This window comes from Labeo rohita, chromosome 18 (assembly GCF_022985175.1).
Source record: "Labeo rohita strain BAU-BD-2019 chromosome 18, IGBB_LRoh.1.0, whole genome shotgun sequence".
Lineage (NCBI taxonomy): Eukaryota > Metazoa > Chordata > Actinopteri > Cypriniformes > Cyprinidae > Labeo > Labeo rohita.
Genome location: NC_066886.1, coordinates 18,232,823 through 18,257,752, shown reverse-complemented (window position 1 = coordinate 18,257,752; position 24,930 = coordinate 18,232,823). Strand labels below are relative to the sequence as shown.

The 24,930-nt window shown below is 36.5% G+C and overlaps 1 protein-coding gene and 1 long non-coding RNA gene across 2 annotated transcripts in view; one reads left to right on the top strand and one right to left on the bottom strand.

Moving 5' to 3' along the window:
- Positions 1-5,976: 5,976 nt before the first annotated feature.
- Positions 5,977-24,930, bottom strand: part of map3k10 (mitogen-activated protein kinase kinase kinase 10) — a 41,530-nt gene continuing 22,576 nt past the window's right edge. Inside the window, exons 2-11 of the mRNA XM_051135767.1 lie at positions 19,456-19,636; positions 19,226-19,374; positions 18,955-19,130; positions 17,314-17,560; positions 16,923-17,045; positions 15,034-15,169; positions 14,493-14,602; positions 14,088-14,326; positions 12,034-12,568; positions 5,977-10,418 (exon numbers count right to left, since the gene is read on the bottom strand). Coding sequence (XP_050991724.1) covers positions 10,009-10,418; positions 12,034-12,568; positions 14,088-14,326; positions 14,493-14,602; positions 15,034-15,169; positions 16,923-17,045; positions 17,314-17,560; positions 18,955-19,130; positions 19,226-19,374; positions 19,456-19,636 — 2,306 coding nt within the window. The 3' untranslated portion in view covers positions 5,977-10,008. The remainder of the gene's footprint in view (positions 10,419-12,033; positions 12,569-14,087; positions 14,327-14,492; positions 14,603-15,033; positions 15,170-16,922; positions 17,046-17,313; positions 17,561-18,954; positions 19,131-19,225; positions 19,375-19,455; positions 19,637-24,930) is intronic.
- LOC127181211 (uncharacterized) lies at positions 22,417-23,973 on the top strand. The gene is made up of 2 exons (XR_007829743.1): positions 22,417-22,853; positions 23,711-23,973. It is a non-coding gene; the product is annotated as an uncharacterized LOC127181211 (long non-coding RNA).

Genomic DNA, 24,930 nt, shown 5'->3' with positions numbered 1-24,930 from the left:
CAGCACAAACCACATGGAATCTGATCATTTCAATTCCGATTTGTGCCACATGTGGTACTACATCCAATACAGGTCAAATGTTTTGCAATGCGATCGCAGTGTGAACAGTCATGTCGGAATTCATGCAACCTTTACGTCACTCTAGATCGACATTCGTCATAATTTCGCACTGACGGGACACCACACATCATGTTCTCACACAATGAAAAATACATTGCACACACTGTACATAAAACAGTCTTTGTAAACATGTCTGAAGATTTTGACGTGAGGATGACTTGCAATTTTTTGCCCAGCCTTACTTATTTGAACCAGAATATACAGATGATGAATTAAGAGAGATAGACTTTCAGTGTCAGAATGCTGGCTCTTCGTCATGGTACGTTCGTACTTATGCACGTCGAAGACTAACAGGGAAGAGAAGAAATGGTAACACTTTAGTATTAGAACAATTTCACTATTAACTAGTTACTTGTTAGCATGCCTATTATTAACATATTGGCTGTTTATTAGTACTTATAAAGTACCTATTTTGCACGACCATCCCTAATCCTACCCAATACCTGAACTTAACAACTACCTTACTATTAATAAGCAGCAAATTAGGAGTTTATTGAGACAAAAGCCGTAGTTAAAGAAGTCCACTTCCAAAACAAAGATTCACATATAATGTACTAACCCCATTGTCATCCAACATGTTGATGTCTTCCTTTCTTCATTCGTAAAGAAATTGTTTTTTGAGGAAAACATTTCAGCATTTTTCTTCATATAATGGACTGATATGGTGCCCCGATTTTGAACTTCCGAAATGCAGTTTAAATGCGGCTTCAAACAATCCCAAATACGGGAAAGAAGAAAGAAGGGAAAGAAGGGTCTTATCTAGCGAAACAATGGTTATTTTCATTAAAAAAATACTTTTAAAAATAAGGGTATGTCGAAAAACTCCAATTGTATTTTCTCCCTCAACTTCAAAAATAATTTCACAATCATCCTACATCACTGCAGAAGTACCGACCCAGTCTATGCAAAGTGAACAAACAAAGAAGATCAAACATCCTTAACAAAAAAGATAAAACGGCGATAAAGGGCGATTTTGAAGCTGAGGGAGAACATGAGATGAGAGAGTTTTTCAACATACCCTAACTGTTATAAACCAGGAAAAAACTGTCCAGGCAGAGTAAGACAAGACGAGCGTTTGACATTAAAAAGTATATAAACTGTATTATTTTTATGAAAATAACCGATCGTTACGCTAGATAAGACCTTTCTTTCTCAGCTGGGATTGTTTACAACTGCATTTGGGATCGTTTGAAGCCACATTTAAACTGTATTTTGGAAGTTCAAGATTGGGGGAACCATAGCAGTGCATTATATGAAGAAAAATGCTGAAATGTTTTCCTCAAGAAACATAATTTCTTTACGACTGAAGAAAGAAAGGCATGAACATCTTGGATGACAATGGGCACATTATATGTGAATCTTTGTTTTGGAAGTGGACTTCTCCTTTAATGGCTTGTTAATAGCGTGAACTGGACCTTAAAATAAAGTGTGAAGAAATTTTTTAATAAAGTTTTTAATTTTATTTTCTTTGCACGCAAAAAGTATTCTTGTAGCTTCATAACATTACGGTTGCAGAACTGATGTCACATGGACTATTTTAACAATGTCCTTGCTACCTTTCTGGGCCTTGCACATGTCATTGCTGTTCATGAATGTCAGAAAGCTCTCGGATTTCATTAAAAATATCTTAATTTGTGTTCTGAAGATGAACAAAGGTCTTACGGGTTTGGAACGACATGAGGGTGAGTAACTAATGACAGAATTTCCACCTTTAAGATTCACGAGAATTCTAAAACGTCTCTGATAGAATTTCACACATGACATGCCATTCTAAAAATGTGGTGCTCAAGTTAAAACAAGTTATTTTAAAAAATTCAATTTTGTGTTTGCTGTAGTGACTCATGCACTGATTTATACCATAGCTTTGAGCTTTGCTAAAATGTTTGAATGCACAAAAGCATGAATGAGAAATAAAAGCTAAAATGTTGAATGGCTCCCCACACAAAACTATCAGATGGCTTTAGAAGGTTTAAAATATGGTGCATATTGTAGTCATACTGACTACCTTTATGCCATTTTTATACATTTCAGAGCTGTTTACATATTGTATGTAAAAGAGCAGCATGGAAATTTTGCAAAAAAATCTTTGTTCTACTAAAGAAGTACGGTCATACAGGTTCAGAACAACATGAGGGTGAGTAAATGATGTTAGGATGTTCATTTTGGCCTGAGCTATTTATTTAATGTGCAAACAGTGCTGCTGGATCCGTACCTATTAGGTTTCTCTCTTCACAGCACTGAGCACCAACAGCCAAGCATCCAGAGATTCAGTGTTTGTCTGAATCCTCTACAGATTTTGATCTGTAACAGTGGAACCACCGGTTTCTCCCTCCTCCCTGTCTCTTTCCTCCATCTCTCTCTCTCTCTCTCTCAGTGGGACATGGTGTGTCTGTCACCACTGACTACCTTCCATAATCCAGGGCTGTGAATGTAAAAGGTGAGAGAAAAACACAAATGTACACACCTGAATAAAAACAGAAGGAAGATAAATGATGTGAAAGAAAATCTATGAAGAAGCAATTACAGATAACAAATTGCACAATGTTACACTGACAAAATCATTTGTAATATCAGAAAGGAGGATTATTATTAGTTAGGGGTGGCCGATTTGCACATTAGGAATTAGAAGGAAAAAGCAAAGAATTTGCTGCATGGAAAATACATAAACATTAATAAATCAATCAGAAAATAAACTGTCAAATCTAATGTGTACACGTGGAGGTCCAAATATGACCTGTGTGTGTAATTCTTTTGACACACTCCCTCATACGTTTGTCATGTCCACCATCTTCCCTTTTTATCGTTGTTGTTGCTTTTTATAGCATTGCCATGGAAGTGAAGTGTGGTTGCTAAGTAACTGGCTGGCGTCTGGAAGCGTAAAGACAGGCTGCTGCTGCTTTCACAGACAAGAGCAAAGGACGGGAGCAAAGCTATGTCTGTGTGTGTAGATACATGTGTAGCGAACGGTGGCGAGTCTGAGGCTGTTATGCTTTATTGTACGAAAACAGCTTCGGTCAGCTTTTTATACTGCACTGGAAGCAGAGTCAGGCCCAGTTTTTAGCATTTACTGTAACCTTCACTATCGTTATCGAGCAGTTTGAAGGTACTGATTGTACTTAAATATTTTTGGTTTTAAAAACACACATACTAAACCATTTTTTGTTTGTTTTCCATATAGTTATTTCTCTCTGTGGAGTTGAATACCTCAGTGTGGTATCTTCTCATTGTCCTCAGAGAACAAGCGCTGATGTAAACAGACCAGTCTGTGAGCGCGCGCGCACGTGCACGATGAAGCCAGGGATGCTGCTATGACCTTTAAGCTCTAACGCATTTATGTTTGCTTTACGAATTTATGAGATTTTTTATTTGATAAAAAGCAAGCGGAAGTGATATTAAAGCTGTTGTTTTTGTGCTTATATGAACATAAAAGCACAAAACAACATTCACTCTAGGAATCCATTGCGTCATGATTGTTCAACTTGCACTGTGGGAATTTGTCGACATCTAGTGTCCATTCTTGAAAATATATCTGTCTTGGTTTATTGTTCATGAATAAAATGATGGACTGAGCTTAAATCTTTTACATTTTAGAAGGTGAGATATTAATGTAACAAATCCTCACAATAAAAGATCTGTAATAAGACTTGTGCTACTAACAGTAATAAGTAAAATTTAACCGTGGATTGATTTGTTTTTATCTTTAAAACATTTGAATTAAAAGCTTATTTATGCATGCAACAAAATAAATAAATAAAAAAATAATGTCAGTTTAGCTGGAAAAATTGTAACTCAAAAATTATGTACAATTATAAAAATAATAATAATAATAATAATAATAATAATAATAATAATGACAATAACATATGCATAAATGCAATAAATAAATAAATAATGGCTGGAAAATTGTACCAAAAAATATTTATAATAATAATAACTTAATGCATAAATGTATTAAATTAAAAATATAAATAAATGTAGTAATAATAAAGAAAAATTGTAACTGAAAATTATTTAAAATGATATAATAATAATAATAATAATAATAATAAAGTTATTATTAAAAGCTTTTGCATAAACAAATAAGTGAATATTAACTTTGAGTATTATTTAAAATGATAATAATAATAATAACAACATTTAAATTAAACTTTTATACATGAATGCATTAAATAAATAAATACAACAACATTATAATAATAATAATAATAATAATAATAGTAAATATTAAAATTTAATGCATACAAAGACATTTGAATAAAGAAATATTAACTTGGCTGGAAAAATTGTAATTGAAAATTATTTAAAATGATATCATCATCATCATCATCATCATCATAAGTTAGTATTGCAAATATTAACTATGCAATTTTGCAAATATTAAAAATGTAACCAAAATTATTTTAAATAATAATAATAATAACTTGCATTATATAAATAAATAAATAATAGCTAAAATTGTAACTGAAATGATTTAAAATGATATGATGATGATGATAATAATAATATTATTATTATTAATAATAATAAAGTTATTATTAAAAGCTTAAGCATAAACAAACAAACAAATACATAAGTAAATATTTACTTTTAATATTATTTAAAATAATGATGATAATGATTGATGATGATGATGATGATGATGATAATAATAACACTTTAATTAAAAGCTTATGCATAAATGCATTAAATAAATAAATAATGTAAAAAAATGTACAATTGTAAAAAATTGTCATCATTATTGTAAGTTGCAAATATTAACTTAGCTAAAAAAAGGAATTAAAAATTATTTAAAATAATAATAATAATAATAATAATATAGTTAAATAAATAGCTGGAAAAAATGTAATAATAAATTATTGTTGCATTGTTTAAAAAAGACAAGACAGGATTTGACGGAAAATGAGAATCAAAACCAACACGTCACTGCTTGTAACAATTATTTTAATAAATACTCTTAGTGTTCCTCACACAGGAAATAAGGGGGTGGGTTCGTTCAACCCCTGCACAGAGAATTACCCCATACAAATGATAACAATAAGAACACAAAACCACATGCACACACACGCGTCCGCTCACACACACTCACATACAGGCATACTCATTGGCGGACAGTCAAAAAAATACTGTCTACTACCAGATTTAACGGTTCAGCACAATGAATTTGAAAACCCTCCAGTGTGCGTTTCTCAGCACCATTCAGTCCGTTCAAAGAACATCCTGTATTTCCTGCACAAGTCTAACGTCACTAATGATCTCATCACATGTCTCTTTCCATGTGCCCTGACATGACAGTGTCCTTCAGATTGCTCTCTGTGGTGACGCATGCTCAGATCTGGTGTATGCATACTGTTCCTTTCTCTTCAGTTGAATTGTTCAGTAGGTGGAGGAAGAACGTCACTTAAGGAGGTAAGGAAGTCTGTCTGGTACATAAAAAAACAGGTAGTACATGTTTGCTTTTTATTGCCAATTGTTACAAAACCCTAATTTTCCCACTGCGCATCTTTTCTCCTGAAAATGCTCCTTATAGGAGCTGACATTGTGTTGAGGAGAACAGAAGCTTTTCAGATGAGTTTATGATGAGAGGGGGAAGTAAATGCTTTTCACTTGAAACACTCTAGAATGAGCGGAATTGGGGCTTACTCATCCTTTTTTTTTTCAGATTGACATGCACAGCAAGAAGCACTTTCCACGAATAGGGTACAAAAGCTTAAGCTTCAAAAAATGTGGACCGCAGGAAGTTAAACTAATTATTACATTAAACGTTAATTAATTTCCTGTAAGATTTGCAACTTGGTTACCAAAATTTGGGACATATACACTATTGTTTAAAAGCTTGGATCAGTATGTACTCAGCTGTTTTTCGCATTGATAAGAAATGTTTTTTGAGCACCAAATCAGCATATTAGAATGATTTCTGAAAGACACTGAAGACTAGAGTAATGGCTGCTCAAAATTCAGCTCTACCATCATAGGAATAAATTACATTTACATTTACAAGTGACATTTTATGCTTTTAAGGACATATGAAAATGACATGTATTATTTAGCAAGCCTGTAACCTCCTAAATCAATGATTGAAACAAACATTTTTGGCAAATCCAGGTAATTTACCATATAAATATGATGATTTTTATGTATGGTCAGACTGAAGGAATTCCCAAAGTGGGTTTTTAAAATAATGTCAAATATTTAAAGAACAATTTAATTGACAGCAGTCGTCCTAGAGGCGAAGTTGTTCAGAATGAGGAGATCGATTGTATGATGCGAAGATCTGTATGCATGAATGTCTGAACATTTTCTGCAATTTGAGGTCATTTACCATAGAAATACAGTGTTTTTGAATCCTGTTATAGTGCCACCTGTGGTATGATCTCCATAAAACTTTGCATGCTTGTTTAGATTTAGCTGTCACCAGGTTTTGTGAAGTTTTGAGTTTTCTTTTAGGCTTTATAGGGCATATTTTGGGTATATTTGGACAGGCTTCTTTTCCAAACAACCCTTTTATAGCTTCCCAAAGGGTAAATTGCATTTTTTTTTTTTGGTAATTATTGACCTGGGGCAGCTGTGGCCTAATGGTTAGGGATTTGGGCTTGTAACCAGAAGTTTGCGGGTTTGAGTCCCAGGTCTGTCAGGGATTGAAGGTCTGTGTGTGTGCACTTGGACGGGCAGAGCACAAATTCTATGGGTCACCATACTTGGCCTTTCCTTTTCTTAGAGTCCAGAGAATTGTACTGCAGTGTGTGTATGTGTTTTTTTTGTTTGTTTTTTGTTCAGATAGGAAAAAACCTAGGACTAGTTCTCAATATTTAACAAATGTTTTGATTGACAGCAGTGGTTCTAGAAGCAGAGTTGTTGGGTCTATCATGTGACACGAATATTGTTTGTATGTGTGAAAAGCCGGAATGTAGAGTTGTGTACTTAGCCATCTAGTGACCGATTTCTTTCAAGTTTCTCACAGACCTTTAGAGTCAAACAGGCCCACTGAGTTTTGTTCTGATTGACCTCCTTTAACTTTGTATAATAGGTGCTCAATTTCATCTGCCAATGGCAGCCATGTTTTTTGAGATACACAAATGTCCTTATGTACACTTGTGGCCCTTTGGACTAAGACTGTGCATACCAATTTTCATGTTGATAGGACAAACGGTTGTGTAGTTATAGCCATTTTGGGATTTTTTCCCTCTTATAGTGCCACAAAATGGCAAAACGCGATTTTTTTATCATGTGAACTCTGATCGAGTTCTTACGTAAGTGTACTGAGTTTGTTGAAGATCTCATTCTGTTCAAAAGGGGCAGAGCCCTTTGGAATCCTTTGTGATGGTGAGTCGAAAGCTCAACTCTTCTTTTTGATAATCATTGACATTTACTCTCTAGAGAATCTTCTTGCACCACTTTGGTTCTGATTGGGCGAAAAACCTAGGACTAGTTTGCAAAAGCAGGTTTTTCAAAAAATCCAAAATACTGGAAAATTTCGCCAATATTGAATCCGTTTTGTCCAACGTGAACCAAGGATTCCAATGACATAAAACATTAGCGCCCCAGTGAGCCCAATTAGGGCAAGCCTCAATGACGTTGTTGACGGTGTGAATACCATCTCTTCAAGTTTTAAGTCTTTACAACTTATCCGGCGTGAGCCAAGGATTCCAATAACAGAGGACTTGAGCTTGCGACTAACAGTTTAGGAGTTATGAGTGATTTCATACTTTTGATCACTGTTGCACCCCCGTCAGTCCGATTGGGGCGAGCCTTACAAGTTCCCTGTCCCTTTCAAATGTTTTGGTGTTCCTTTGCGATGGTGAGGCGAAAGTTCAACTTTTTAAATAATAATATTGATATTCACTCTCCAGAGAATATTTCAGCACCACTTTGTTTCCAAACAGCTAGTTTCGCAAAAGTAGATGTGCATTTTGTCTGGCGTGAGCCAATGATTCCAATGACAAAAGACACTCGAGCATACAACTAATGGTTTAGGGGTTATGAGCGATTTTGTATTTTCGATTGTTGTAGCGCCCCTGTCAGTCCGACTGGGGCAAGCCTTGGTGATGTTGTTGACAGTGTGACTACTACCATCCCTCCAAGTTTCAAGTCTCTACAACTTGTCTGGTGTGAGCCAAGGATTCCAATAACAGAAGACCCCTAAGCCTGCGACCAATGGTTTAGGGGTTGTAAGAGATTTCATACTTTTGATCAATGTAGCGCCCACGTCAGTCCGATTGGAGCGGGCCTTGGTGACATTGTAGACGGTGTGAGTACTACCATCCCTCCAAGTTTCAAGTCTCTATGACTTGTCCGCCGTGAGCCAATGATTCCAACAACACAAGACACTTGAGCCTGTGACTAACCATTCAGGAGTTATGAACGATTTCATACTTTTGATCACTGTAGCGCCCCTGTCAGGACAATTTGGGCAAGCCATGGTCATGTTGTTGATGGTGTGATACTACCATCCCTACAAGTTTCAGGTCTCCACAATTTACGCTTTGGTCATGTGACCTCGGATAGAGCTCTTACATAAGTGTTCCCTGCCCATTTTAACGTTTTGGCGTCCCTTTGCAACAGTGAGTCGAAAGTTCAACTTTTTTGATAATTATTGATATTCACTCTCAGGAGAATCTTTCAGCACCACTTTGGTTCTGATTGGCTAGTTCGCAAAAATTCAAAATACCTGAAAATTTACTTTTGATTGCTGTAGCACTCCCGTCAGGGCAATTGGGGTTATTCAAGTTATGTCTCTACAACTTACGGTTTGGTCTGCCCAATTAGTTTTACCTCGAGATTGCTGATCTATGAACATTCTAACAATTACCATAGGGTTTCACCAATAAAATATATATGCAACCTTGGCAAACATAAAAAAAAATCTTTCCAACCTCAAACACTAGTGTAGAATTGATTTGGGATTACTAAATAGAGTTTATATAGAGTTTTCTGGTTCATTTGATTTTGTTGTTTTCTTGCAATAAACATAAAAATAAATAGATAATACATTTTAAAAAAGAAGAAAAGTGTTGCTAATAGGGCTATCAATAGGGGCTACAGAGATTGCTTTTAGCTGCTGTGGGTGGGGCCTAAACAATGTGACATCACACTGCTTTAGAATCAAAAACATGGTATTTATGCCTCTAATGCTTGAAAAAAGTGTACCCTATCCTTGGAAAGTGCCAAGTACCTCCACACATGGAGAGAAAGCATCTGCTCATGTTTCATTTCACGTTTGGACTGCTCTCACATTCTGATTAGGTCATGCAGAGAGTCGTTTGAGATGTAGTTTGTTTTTTCCAAAAAATAAAAATATAAAATTCTTATGGTACACCTATTTTTTATATTGTATCAATATATTACAATGAATGCAGATCCCTGTATCATTGCAGTTAAATGCATACACAATTCTCCTGATTGTAAATACAGAAAGCATCACTGAACTTTACAATGTACACACTGGAGGGGATGATGTGGAGAAAAAAAAACAACAATTTGTATTTTTCTTCCAGGCCAAAAAACGGGTTGTAACCATGATGATAATGAAGAGGCGAGAGACTGGCCCTATGATAACAGAGATATGGACAAACAAGGAGGGTCACAGACCTACAGTAGTTAGACTGCCCTCTTCTGCTCACTACAGGCCACTGTTTAACCAACCGATCTCAGCTGTTACGAGGCCCATTAAACTCACAGCGAATGAGTCACTGCGGACAAGCTGAGATAAACAAATCAAGGTCATTTATCTCTTAACCTGTCCAGAAGGCGTCTGTCTAGCTACTGCAGAGGGCAGCTTTTCCATTAGAGCTGCCAGAGAACGTGGTCTGATGGGATCACGGGGCAAACTGTGGGGAAACCTCTTACGACGGACGACCACAGAATGCTGGTTCGAGTGGGGTTTCTGTCTTTCTATGAGAATTGTTGACCGCATAGAGTGGCCTGTGGGTGTTGTCCGCACAGGGGGACAGTGCTGTCCTGGCTCTGGCCTTCCATGTCCATGTCGAGAAGGCTTTGATGGACGACACCCACTCCGGCGCTCACTCCGCTGTCACCCGAGCCCAGCGGACTGTCGCAGCTGCTACCTGGAGACGAACTGAGCGTCTGGGATAGAGATGATAGTTTCCAGGGGTCCGGACGTGCCCGAGCCGGGGTGGGTCGGGGGCGGGGAGCGAACTCAAGGGTTTTGGGACGCTCGAGTGTGCCCGTATGGCTGTCTGGCTCTGGCACGGGAATGGGGGGAGGAGGTTTGCGCCGATGGGCTGAGGGGTAGATCATAGACGGGTCAGGCAGGCGTGGAATGTCAAGAGTTTCACGAGAACCTGGAGAACACATGAAGGACTTTTTAAGTAACATAATTCACAAACAAGATATTTAAAAAATAAAAACGTGATTAAATCATATTTTATCCAAAAATCAACAGAGATGAGAAATTGAATTTTTCTTAATGAGGCTTACTTTTAATACCATTACGATTTTTATAACATGCAGTTGCAAGTTGCAAATTGGCCAGAAGTCACAATTGCGAATTTACATCTCACAATTCTGAGGAAACAAGTCAGAATCGTGAAATATAAACTCGGAATTGCGAGGAAAAAATTCAGAATTGAGAGATAAAAAGTCAGAATTGTGAGATGCAAACTTGAATTTGCAACAAAAAAGTCATAATTGTGAGTTTATATCTCACAATTCTGAGAAAATAAGTCAGAATTGCAAGATATAAACTCGGAATTGCGAGAAAAAAGTCAGAATTGCGAGATATAAACTCGAAATTGCTAGAAAAAGTTAGAATTGCGAGATTAAAAGTCAGAATTGTGAGATATAAAGTCAGAATTGCTAGAAAAAGTCAGAATTGCGAGATTAAAAGTCAGAATTGTGAGATATTAACTTGGAATTGCCAGAAAAAGTCAGAATTGTGAGCTATAAACTCGGAATTGCGAGATATAAACTTGGAATTGCGAGAAAAAATTCAGATTTGAGAGATAAAAAGTCAGAATTGTGAGATATAAACTTGGAACTGCGAGAAAAAAGTCATAATTGTGAGATGCAAACTTGAATTTGCGAGAAAAATGTCAGAATTGCAAGTTTATATCTCACAATTCTGAGAAAATAAGTCAGAATTGCAAGACATAAACTCGGAATTGCGAGATATAAACTTGGAATTGCCAGAAAAAGTAAGAATTGCGAGATTAAAAGTCAGAATTGCGATATACAAACTCGAGATTTAAAAAAGATCACATTTGCAAGAAAAAAATCACAATTGCGAGTTTATATCTTACAATTCTGAGCAATGTCAGAACTGCAAGATATAAACTCGGAATTGCGAGAAAAAAAGTCATAATTGCGAGTTAATATCTCACAGTTATTAAATTAGGATTCACGAAAATTAGTTTATATCTTACAATTCTAAATAAAGTCAGAACTGCGAGATATAAACTTGGAATTGCAAGAAAAAAGTCATAAATGCAAAATTTATATCTCCCAAAATTCTGAGAAAAAAAGTCAGAATTGCAAGATATGAACTCAGAATTGCATGAAAAAGTGACACTGTGACAATTATTTTCATAAAGCACAATTAAAATATAATTATTTTACTTTAATATGAAAATAAAACATAATTTGCATGATTAAAAGAAAAACATATATATACATATACACACTGTGATAAATATATGTGTGTGTATATATGTATATATAATATACAAAATAATATAATATGTTAATATAAGTAATATACAGAAATAAAATACATCTATATTATGTTTAATATATTAAGTATTATATATGCTGAACTGTACTAAATTTAATATACCCTGTAATCTACAGCAACAAAAATAAAATAAATCAGAATAAATATAAGATTAAATATATTTGAATGTAAATGCTTTGACAGAGATTCACCCAATAACAAATAGTATTTAAAGTAAAATGTTGTACCTGTATATGGCGTAATAGTTAGGGCTTGTGCAGGGGGGAAGGGCATACTCCCATCAGAGGGTGTGCGCCGATGCCCCACGACTGTCTGCGCTCGAGGACGAATGGCCCCATCAGAGGGCGTCCGGCGGTGCCCACGGTTTAATGCCATAGCTGCAGAGACGTGGGTGGGAGTGAGGGACTGATTGGGCTCTCGTTTAAAGCTCTCCGCCCTCAGGTCCAGCAGAGGGTTTAATGACGGCGCGGGAGAGACCACCGGATGAGCACTACTAGGGGTCGGGGCAAAGTCATCAGGATCAGAGGGCAACAGGGACTTGGTGGAGTTGCAGTCAGAGAGGGAGGACAAAGAGAGGAGGGTAACGGAAGGTGATGGGTCCATGCTGGGCAGGGTGGAGTCGTGATGGCGGTTATGGGACAGGGAGAGTGACAGTGTACGGCTGGGTGGAGAGGTGCTACGTCTAAATCGGCCTGTGCGCTGAAATAAACCCTCCTTCTTCTTTCTCTGCTCCTCTCGGATGTCCTGCTCATCTTGACTCATCTGAACGCATATGAATAAATACTGTCACAGTAGTTCAACAGTAAAGTTGAATAATAATACAATCTATAGCAATAAATATAAAAAGCAAATCTATCTAATAAGTATGGAAGCCCATTTCCAGCATGGAATAAAAAATAAAAAAAGGTAATTGTGACATTTTATCTCGCAATTCTCACTTTTTTTTCTCAGAATTACGAGATACAAACTTTCAATAGGAAATTATTAAAGTCAGAATTGTGAGATATAAACTCAATACTGACTTTTTTTCTGAGTTGTGAGTTTATGTCTCACAACTCTGACTTTATAACACGTAATTGGAAGTTAAGTCAAAATTGCGAGATATAAACTCGGAATTGCAAGTTAAGTCAAAATTGCAAGGTATGAACTCGGAATTGCGAGAAATAAACTTAGAATTGTGAGATCCAAACTTGAATTTGCGAGATAAAAGTCATAATTGCAAGTTTATATCTAACAATTCTGAGAAAAAAGTAAGAATTGCAAAGTATAAACTCGGAATTGCTAGAAATAAACTCAGAATTGTGAGATCCAAACTTGAATTTGCAAGATAAAAGTCATAATTGCAAGTTTATATCTCACAATTCTGAGAAAAAAGTAAGAATCGCAAGGTATAAACTTGGAATTGCCAGAAAAAAAACCCCAGAATTGTGAGATATAAACTCAGAATTGCGAGAAAAGTCAGAATTGAGAGATAAAAACTCAGATTTGCAAGAAAAAAGTCAGAATTGAGAGAGAAAAACTCGCATTTGCAAGTTTATATCTCACAATTCTAATAAAAACGTCCTAATTGCGAAATGTAAACCCAGAATTACGGGAAAAAAGTCTGAATTGTAAGATACAAGTTCGAATTTGCAAGGAAAAAAAGGTCAGAATTGCGAAATATAAACTCAGAATTGCAAAAAAAAGTCAGAATTGCAAGATATAAACTCAAATTTGCAAGAAAAGAGATAAAGAGAGATAAAAACTAGCATTTGCAAGAAAAAAGTTTGTGAGTTTATAACAATTGTGAGTTTATATCTTACATTTCTGAGAAAAAAATCAGAATTGCAAGATATAAACTTACATTTGCGAGGAAAAAAGTCACAATTGCAAGTTTATATCTAACAATTCTGAGAAAAAAACTTGGAATTGCGAGGAAATATTTATATAATATAAATATATATATTATATTATAATATATTTTATTTTTTGGTGAAAAGTGAGCTGAACATGTCTTTGTAGTAGTAGTAGTATTTAAAAATGTAATTATTCACATATGATAGCCCAAATAATTCAAATGATTTAATAATTACTTAATATATAATGATTTTTTTGTGAAAATATAATTTTTTAAAAATATTAAATTACAACTACTAATTTACATAAGTATTACAATTAAATGTATAACAATAACAAAGTAATAATTAATATCTGTAGTCTTGTTTATAATAATATACTCATTAAAAATGGATTAAAAAAACACTACTATCAACCCTCCAGTTAAACCTCTCATAATGTGTACCTGTTGTCGTCCCAGCTGAAAAATGTCAGAACCCAAGCCCACAGCGGCTAGTATGGAGGCACAGCCCAGCAACAACAGGTCGCTCTTTTTCCTCTGGCTGCAGCGCCGAACTGAATCCTGTGAGCCTATTCCTGGCCCTACACCCGCTGATCCTAAACCCACCTCCTCCATCGCTCCATTACTGCCCAGCTCAGGAGCCAGGCGTCCAGGGGAACTGTCATCAAACTCACAGTGCTCCTCTACACAGAAGATAAGTTTGGTTAATTACTAATGAATAATCACGACCATCTATAATTTCAATTGATATCAGTTATTAATCCATTTGATGTACTGTATTGGGTCATAATGTTCAAATTTAAAGCAGGTTCATTATATGTCTATAAGCATAGTGTGATTCAAACTCACCCATTTCATTTAGGCTTGAGAATCCAGCTGTCATAGGAGCATGTTTTGGGGACTTTCCCAGATTTGGAGCACTGGAGGACCACACCTTACCCTCCCCGAGTGACTTTAACCTGAAAAAAAAGGTGCTCTGATTACATTTCAATAAAAATCAGTGGTGTGCAGTGGTGTTTTGAAATGAGGAGTCCTTCAAGTTTTTTTTTTTTTTAATCAACCGTAAAAAATTCATGTCCCAGTCACATTTTCTAGGTTAAATAAATGTTACTTACAGAAAAAGAAAAAAAAAACCTATTTTATATTTTTACATTAACAATGAAATCAATATTCTATTTATTAAAGCCAAGAATAAATCTAATCAATTTAGTGTTTTTAAGCCACTTTACATTTATTCAAAAATAATAACTCAAGGCTTTTCTCATCCAATATTTTAAGAAGACATCTCCTCCCTTGCCTCCTTGGAGAAAATGACTCTAATATATTATTACAATTATGAGCGGACTAAAATAAAATAGTTAAATAAAAAGAAAATATTCTTTTGGTCTACCTATCCTCTCCACCAACTCTCTCGCGCTGATGTGTGGAGCTGGGTCCCCATGTTCGGCCCTTCTTCTTGGTCCCTAAATCTTCTTTCTTACACACAGCCGTCCGGCCCCACGTCTTCCTTCCATCACTGGGCGTCACTAGACCACACAGCAATACAAACACATTTCAGAACACATTACAGTGCCTTGCAAAGGTATTCATACCCCTTCATTTTTCTCATGTTTTGTTATGTTGCAGTCTTATGTTAAACTGCTTTAAATTACTTTTTTTTCCACATCCATCTACACTTCATACACCATAATGACAAAGCAAAAACAGGATTGTCCTAACTTTGTAAATTTATTTAAAAAAATTACATAAGTACATTGCATAAGTATTCATACTCTTAACTTAGTACTTAGCTGAAGCACCTTTACAGCCTCAATTCTTTTTGGGTATGATGCGACAAGTTTTGCACATTAGCATTTGACAATTATCTGCCATTCTTCTCTTCACCTCTTTACCTCTCAAGCTCTGTTAGGTTGGGTGTGGGCAGACACACATTTTCAGGTTTCTCTAGAAATATTTGATGGCGTTCAAGCCAAGGCTCTGGCTGGGCCACTCAAGGACATTCACAGAGATGTCTATAAACCACTCTTGTCCTGTTGGAAGATGAACCTTCTGCCCAGTCTGAGGTTCTGAATGATCTGGACTGGGTTTTCATTAAGGCTACTACTTCTATGAGTCCTTCAGTCCCTGCCACTGAAAAACAGCCACACAGAATAAGGCTACTACCACCATACTTTAATGTTGTGATGGTACTGTGCAGGTGTGGAGCAGTGCCTGATTTCCTTCAAACATGACGCTTGGAATTGAGGTTTATCAGACCTGAGAATCTTGTTTCTGCAGTCTGAGGGTCCTTTAGGTGCTTTCTTGCAAATGCCAAGTGTGTTTTGATGTGTCTTCACTGAGGAGAGTATTGAGTCTTACCACAGCGCCATAAAGCCAAGACTGGTGGAGTGTTGCAGTGATGTTTGTCCTTCTGTAGGTTTCTCCTATCTCCACATATGATCATGGAGCTCGACTAGAGTGCCTATCAGGTTCTTGGTCACCACTCTAACCAAAGCTCTTCTGCATCAATTGCTCAGTTTGGCAAGGAAGCCAGCTCTAGGAAGAGTCCTAGTTGTTTCAAACTTCTTCAATTAAGGTTAATGGAGACTACATGCTTCTGTGAATCTTCAATACAGCAGAATTTTTTCTGAACTCTTCCCCAGATGTGTGGCTTGACACAATCCTCTCTCTGAGCTCTACATGCATTTTTTTTACCTCAGGGTTTGATTTTTGCTCTGACATGCATTTTCATCTGTTAGACCGTATATTAAGAAGTGTGTACCTTTACAAATCATACTCATTCAATTGAATTTGCCACAGGTTAACTTTGCTCGAACTGTAGTAACATCTACAAGTGATTTGAAAGCTCCTGAGCTAAATTTCAACAGTCCCAGATAAGGGTATGAATACTTATGCAATGCATTTAAGTTTTTTATTTTTACTAAATTTGCAAAGATGTTAAAACCAAAGATGTTTTTTGCTTTGCCATTATTTGTGTAAGAAGTGTAGATTGATGTGGGAAAAAGTAATTTAAAGCAGTAATTTAAAGGGGTATGAATACTTTTGCAAAGTAAGATTGCTACCTAACTGAACATAAAGTATAAATTACATAGAAACACAAGTATGTAAGCTAAGACAGTCTCAATGTACTTCAGATGCATTCAACTCTTTTAAGTGGTATTGATTCTTGGCACATGGCAATGCAGATGTACATCAATATTTACTAAACTACTTCAGCAGTGTACTCAGGTCCTTACTTATTCTTCTATATAAAAGCAAACCATTCACGCATTGACTTACAACGTATGGCTCTGAGGCGAGGGATGACCCCTGGGCTGGCTGGAGGAGTGGTGCTTTCACTACCCTGACCTTTCCTCTTGTCCACGCTGGGTGATGCTTGCACTGTGATCTTATGTTCAAAACCTGTCACAGACAGATGCTGTCAGAGACTTACAGAATATTTAGACTGAACGATTCCTGAAGGATCATGTGACACTTAAGACTGGAGTAATGGCATTACATCATAAATTATAATAAAATAGACAACAGTTATTTTAAATTGTAATTACATTTCAGAATATTTCTGTTTTTACTGTATTCAATGCAGCCTCAAAAAAGACTTCTTTCAACAATAAACAGTAGTAATTATTCCAAACTCTTGACCATTAGTGCAAATTCACATTCCACCCACCAGATGGCAGACTGATGCAGTTGCTGTCTCTGCCAAGTTTGAGCAGTCTGCTCTTTTTGAAGTGGCCTTTGCGTTTTTTCACGTGTGGTTTCTCTTGATACATCTGATGGATGATGATGTTGAGCTCTCTCTCCACAATGTCGATCTCCCTCTCGGCTAACTCCTGCTCGCGTCTCCTCAGATGCTCCTCTTGCTCCCTCTGCTCCTCAGCTGCCCGTGCCAGAGCTTCCTCCCAGGAACGCAACTCCTAATGAACAGGCGATTATTTAGACTACTAATCCACTAAGCTTACAAGTTATTGCTTAATATTGTTTCTAGTGTAATTTCCTTAAGCGCAAGTGATTAGATTTCCCACACAACAGGCTCTCCTTGGTCCCTTTTATATATTGGTTCACAATACTTGTGTGTAAACAAACATACATTATAGTCTTAACGGCAAAATCTGTACTGTATCTTTATTAGATCGAACATTTATAAAATATCTATAGTTGAGGTCAAAAGTTTACATACACCTTGCAGAATCTGCAAAATGTTAATTATTAAAAAAAAGCCAAAAATTAGGGGGGATCATTTAAAATGCATAATACTGACCTGAATAAGATATTTCACATAAAAGACAAGAGAAAATAATAGTTGAATTTATAAAAATGACCCTGTTCAAAAGTTTACATACACTTGATTCTTAATACTGTGCTGTTACCTGAATGATCCCCAGCTGTGTTTTTTTTAGTGATAGTTGTTCATTAGTCCCTTGTTTGTCCTGATCAGTTGACTGTATGATTTTGAGACATTAAGAGACTCTTATGCAACTTTTACAGAAGGTTCAAACACTCACTGATGCTCCAGAAGGAAACACAATGCATTAAGAGCTGGGGGTGAAAACTTTTGGAATTTGAAGATTGGAGTAAATATAACTTTTTTTTGTCTTCTGGGAAATATGTAAGCATCTTCTGTAGCTTCAGAAGTGTAGTGCTAAATTCAAAAAAACATGACATTTAGGCAAAATAACAAAAAATTACACATCTCCATTCTGTTCAAAAGTTTTCACCCCATTGTGTTTCCTTCTGAAGCATCAGTGAGTGTTTGAACCTTCTGTAATAGTTGCATATGAGTCCCTCAGCTGTCCTCAGTGTGAAAAGATGGATCTCAGAATCATACAGTCATTGTAGGAAAGGGTTTAAATGCACAACAATGCTGAAAAATAATTTTTGGGACCTAAAGGATTTTTCTGAAAAATGGCAGGCAGTTTTCTGACCCTCCATAAACAGCAACGCAACTACCACGTTCTATGTCAAAGACTGACATGCAATAGAAAAACTTGTTGAAGAAAGTTGTTTTTGTTTGTATTTTTTTCTTTGCGCACAAAAAGTATTCTCATAACTTTATAACATTACAGTTTACCAACTGACTACCAACTGAGAACAATGTCCTTACTACCTTTCTGGGCCTTGAACATGGTAGTTGCATTGCTGTCTATGCAGGGTCAGAAAGCTCTCGGATTTCATCAAAAATATCTTAATTTGTGTTTCGAAGATGAACGAAGGTCTTATGGATTTGAAACGACATGACGGTGAGTAATTAATGACAGAATTTTCATTTTTGGGTAAACTATCACTGTAAACATTAATTTATGGTCCTAACCTTCTCCTTTGCTCGTAGTTCATCAAACATCTGCTGGATCTCCAGCCTCCAGTCTTCCTGCAGGGAATGGAAAGACTCGAGGGGCATCTGGAACATGGCTGATTGCTCAATGTCCACCAGCCTTTTTAAGATACTCCCGAAAGAAGGACGTCCATGTGGGTTAGGACACCAACACTCTACAGAAAGAGAGATAAATAATGGTTAATGTGATGTAAAGAGTGGATATCTTAAAGGTCAGTGTTCCATGTGGTTCAACCAAAATTGTTCTTACCTCCCAGCAGCTGTGCAAAGGCCTCAGGGCAGGTGGAGGGGATGGGAAGGGTTAGCTTGTTCATAGCAACTCCATAGGCCACAGCCAAAGCATCAATTTCACGGTATGGCACCTCACCAGTCAGCAGCTCCCAGAGTAACACTCCAAAACTGACATGAAAAAGACCATAATCAGGCACAAAACCTCTAGTAAGGCCGCAGAAGATAGTCCAGAGGAGGACGGAAGCTCACCTCCACACATCGCTGCTTTTGGAGAACAGGGACAGCTTGATGACCTCTGGAGCCATCCAGGCATACGTGCCCGCTGCGCTCATCTTCGTGGTGCGATGCCATTCCCGAGCAAGCCCGAAGTCTGTGATCTTCAGAGTCTTCCCACTCAGGTCGTCTCTCTCCACAGGCTCCAGAATCAAAACTGAGGGAGGAGTAAAATGAAAAACAGAGAAATATGAAGCCAAAGTGGGTTGGAGTGAATTTTGGCTATTTGTTGATATTTCCGAATAATGAATAGTAGAAACAACAACAACTTCTGCTGGTAATATCTGGAAATTAGTCTCAGCGGTGCTCATCAGAAGTCAAACCAGATCATTTGGCAAGCAGAAGCTGTACACAAAGATGGCAAACAATATGCTTGATTTTCACTTAAGATAAAACTGAAATGAAAACGTGTAACACGTTTGAGTCATATGACAATGACACAATGTGAGAACCAGTGCAGTATTTGTGTACACAGTGACACCTCACAAAAACTACACAAAACTGCTTGTACAGATGATCTTAGATCAGAATCATATTCATTTTTAGCCCAGAAAATGAAAATTCTCTCATTAATTACTCACCCTCATGTCGTTCCAACCCATAAGACCTTTGTTTATCTTTGGAACACAAATGAGGATATTTTGAATAAAATCCAAGAGCTTTCTGACCCTGCGTAGACAGCAACCCATTAAGGACATCATTAAAATAGTCCATGTGGCATCAGTGATTCGACCTTAATGTTATGAAGCTACGAGAACTCATTTTGGTGCATAGAAAACAAAAATTATGACTTGATTCAATGATTACTTCTCGTCTTCTCTTCCATGTCAGTCTTCGACATGCATTCATGAGAGCTCATGAACACACGTGAAAGACTGACACGGAAGAGAAGAAACAGTTGCATAAATTTGTTATTTTTGCTTTCTTTGCACACAAAAAGTATTCTTGTAGCTTCATAACATTACGGTTGAACCACTGATGTCGCATGGACTATTTGATGATGTCTTTACTACCTTTCTGGGCCTTCAATGTATCAGTTGCACTGCTGTCTATGCAGGGTCAGAAAGCTCTCGGATTTCATCAAAAATATCTTAATTTGTGTTCCGAAGATGAACGAAGGTCTTACGGGTTTGGAACGACATGGATGAGTAATCAATGACAGAATTTTTATTTTTGGGTGAACTGTCCCTTTAAAGATGTCACAATTTATGAGTTCAGGCTTGATGTAAACATCAGCACATCATGAAACTTGCAAGTGACAGCTCACCGGAAGTGATGGTTTACAGTTACAAATGTATAAATATTAATGGTGTCAGAATTACTGCGTTAATGCAGGCGATTAATTTTTTCATTTTAACGCGTTAAAAAAATTTAACGCAATTAACACAGGGGTGGGGCTAGGTTTGGCCACCCACCCCACCCACAACCAATAAAGAATTGCGTTTATTTAGACGCAGAACGTAATAACGAGCACATCAAACTGGACACTTTTCAGACCCGCGCTCCAACGTCACCTCAGTCAAACAAGCTCAGAAACGGTAATGGTAACGGTGACGAGGAGCCTCAGTAAAACATCAGTGAACTGCGGCCAGATGAAATGTTGTCAGGCCATAAGTCGGTAAAAACGAATCTTGTCTTGTTAGCTGTTATGCTGTGCTCATAGCGCGTGCTGTTCAAGTGCAGGCACAAGTGTGTCAGCACATGCTGTATTAGGCCATATTAAAGCACTGTATCATATTGAAACCCAAATGAAACTACGAGTATGTAGTTAGTCGTAGTTATGTCGTCAGTTAAGTCATGAAGTTACAAAAAAGGCGATTAAAGCTGCCTTAAAATGTTGCATGTACTATTTATTATTTATGAGCCACATTTAAAACAGTGTCAGATCCGCGTCCAGTTCAGCAGCGGCAGCTTTTAAAGTAACAGCAGCCAAAATACCCTAATAACTAGCTGCTGTGATGTCTGTTAATCAAAGAACAAAAATAAAAAAGAGGAAAATCAATAACTTCTGTAGTTTTAAGCTTTATCTTTTATTTAATTTAGACTTTTGTGTTTGATAACTGTTTTAAATTTGGCATTTGTTTTTTTTTTTTTGCTGAAGGGCACATATGACAGTTATTATAATGGGTTTATGTGAAGACTGTTTTAAGTCCATTAAAATTAAAAGTCTAATAAATGTTAAATTGAAAGCTCTCAATTATACTGTAATGTTGAATGTCTATAGTCGATGGTTAAATATTAAGAAAAAAATCATAGAGACATCAGTTAGTATCAGTGATACTTGATGGCATTAAACAAATATCAAAAATATACTTCCTTTATGTTGCTTCTACATTAATTTGAAGATTTAATGTGAATTATTGCAATATAAATTGGTAAGTCTCTTATGTCCACCAAGCCATTAAAATGCAGTTAAACAGTAATTTATTCCTGTGATGGCAAAGTTGAATTTTCAGCATCATTATTCCAGTCTTCAGTGTCACATAATCCTTCAAAAATCATTCTAATATGCTGATTCAGCGCTCAAGAAGCATTCTTATTATTATCATTGTTGAAAACAGTTGTGCTGCTGCTTGATTAATAACTTAACTATCACTTTTGGTAAATATAATGTGTCCTTGCTGACTTAAAGTATTAATGTTTTTCCAATAACAAAAATAAATCTTACTGACCCCAAACTTTTGAACGGTACTGAACATATTGTAATAAATCTAATGTATTCCAGAATGGAATAATGTGAATTATTCACAATATGTATAAGAAAATAAATACACTCAGCAAAATGAAGACTTCTTGACTTTTAGAAGGAGATGAAGCTCTATACACTATCAAATATTTATTAGCCAATAGCATGTGTGCAGGCAACACACAGTCCCAAAGAGAAACAAGATCTCTTACACACACACACACACACACACACACACTCTCTCTTTTCACGTAACTGACGTAAAAGTCCACACTAGTGTTGTCAAAAGACCCGGTACTTCGGTACCAAGTCGGTACTAAAAAAAATTAAATGTTACGGTACCAGGTTTTCTTAAGTACCGGTGGTACCGAGCACCCGGTCAACCCGGTTCTTGCTGCGCTATGCGAAAAGTGCGCAGTTGCGTCTTCTTCATAAAAGCACAAAGACACAGCGACCGGTGGTGCTGCCGATGCGGCTGCTCTGAATCCGCTTGTTGAAAAGAAAGGAGGAAGGAGCCTCGTGTGGAAATATTTTGTATTTGCGACTGATGACAAGGGCAACATCATAGATCATCAGAACCCCATCTGCAAACGGTGTTATCGAAGTTCTCTCTCAAAAGGAGGAAATACATCGAACTTAATAAAACACCTCAAAGACCGACACCAAGATTTAATGAAAGTTCAAGCAGGTAAGTTTTAATTTAATTTTATATTTAGAGCTTCTGTTATAAAAATTATACGTTAAATAAACATCGCCATTTGCTTAGTTAATCGTTAGCATAAGCGCGGCTAATGCTAACGCGAGAATTAGAATAAACTTCTTTATTAAGTGTTTAATGCTCCTATAGCGTTTATTAAAAAAAAAAAAAAACAGGACATGATAGTGTACTATTTTTACACACCTGAGGCTTTTAAATGACCCGTGTAGCTAAAATATGTGTGTTAGAGAACAAATGTACAAATGTATGGTTAATGCCTTAAAATCGGTCCATCAGAAAAGCAGTTCTAGGCTATAAAATATAGTTTGCGCAGTTTGATTAAATAAAAGTACAGTCAAATACAGTCCTGTATAGTTTGGTAAAAGTACTATTCATTAACATGACTTAATATATTATCTAACATAAATTTACAGTGAGTGAACATTAATTAATGTGTGTGAATGTTGTTTTATACAAATATTTGATGGTTCATGTTTGTTCATTGTGCGTGAAATAATGTCAACAGATACAACTTTTAATTTAAAATAAATTATGAATACATTTTGAAATTAAGAAGAATAATTGCTATGTAACACTTGTTTATTAAGTCATGTTAAATGTTATCTTTTTGTAAAGTGTTTTTAATACTACAGTTTCCCGTCTGTGTAACATTGATATCTTACACTCAGTATAAGTAATCTTATCTAACTTTGTTATAAAAAGCTGAGGTTTGTTATTTACTGAAAAGTTATATATAAAGTTCTGTTTAGCTGGTGTCAATCTAATATTGCATTTAGTCAGACTCAGCCCATTGTTTTACTGAAGTATATTATATTTTCCTTTTACAGCTGCAGGCTGAAGAAGACCACAAACCAAACTCCTAAGCAGACAATGGTTTCAGATGCTTTTGAGCAGCAGAAGTACGACAAAAAGGCAAGAAAACTGAACCGAGCTGTTGCTGAATTCACATGTATGGATTAAGTGCCAGTTTATACAGTGAAAAATGGGGATTCCAGCAAATGCTTCATCACCTCAGCTCAAAATACCAGCTTCCAAGTCAAAACTTTGTTTTATTTTTGTTTGTTATAAATAAAAATAGTGTGTTGTTCAATTCATGTTTTTGTGTTTTGATTTGGTACCGAAATTGGTACAGAGAACCGTGGATTTTCACTGGTATTGGTACCGAATACTGAAATTTTGGTACCGTGACAACACTAGTGCACACTCATCTATACACAACACAAATCTTAGCTTTACATCACGAGACACATGACAGGCTTTAACCCATACACACATACACATTACAGGCGCCATGTGGAGAACAATGTCAATATTTCACAGAATTGGCTTTAGAGGACACACTGATCCTGGCATTGTTATTCATTGAATTCAGATCTGTGTTTACTGAAACTACCAAGATCCACTTAGTTTATTAGAACAAGAATTATACAAGTCAATAGGAACGTAAGACAAAAAAGGGTTGGGATACACTGTTCTAAGCCATATTGTCATGCCACATGAGCTTACACAGTTGCCATAAAGACTTAAAAGGATTTCTTTCGGTCTAGTTCACATTTACTAACTTGAGTCACACTGGATAGAGTAAATCTCACAAATAAATCATCAATACTATGTGAACTATAGCTTTGTTTCCAGTATTATACATCATATGTGTGCACCATATTACATTTTAATATAAATATATGAGTGTGTACTGTATGAAAGAGTGATGCTAGTCTGTGGTGCCCTGTTCTTTCCCTCCTCCCTGTATTTCCTCCTGTGTTTCCGTATGCGGGCAGGCTATGGAAATGTTTGGAGTGTCAATAGTCAGCTGGACTGGTTTGAGTGGGGTGGGGATGGGTGGAGTGCAGCCTTCTCTTCCATTATCACCACACATATGCAAACGGGTGCAGAGAGAGAGACAGGAAGGGAACACAGCTGAGTTTCTGTTTGACCAGCACATCACAAGCTCAGGTTGATCAGGTGGAACCTTTCTCTCCTTACCTCCAGGTTATCACATCCATTGCAACTTTTATACACAGTATAAATTGCTGCGTAACCTGACATA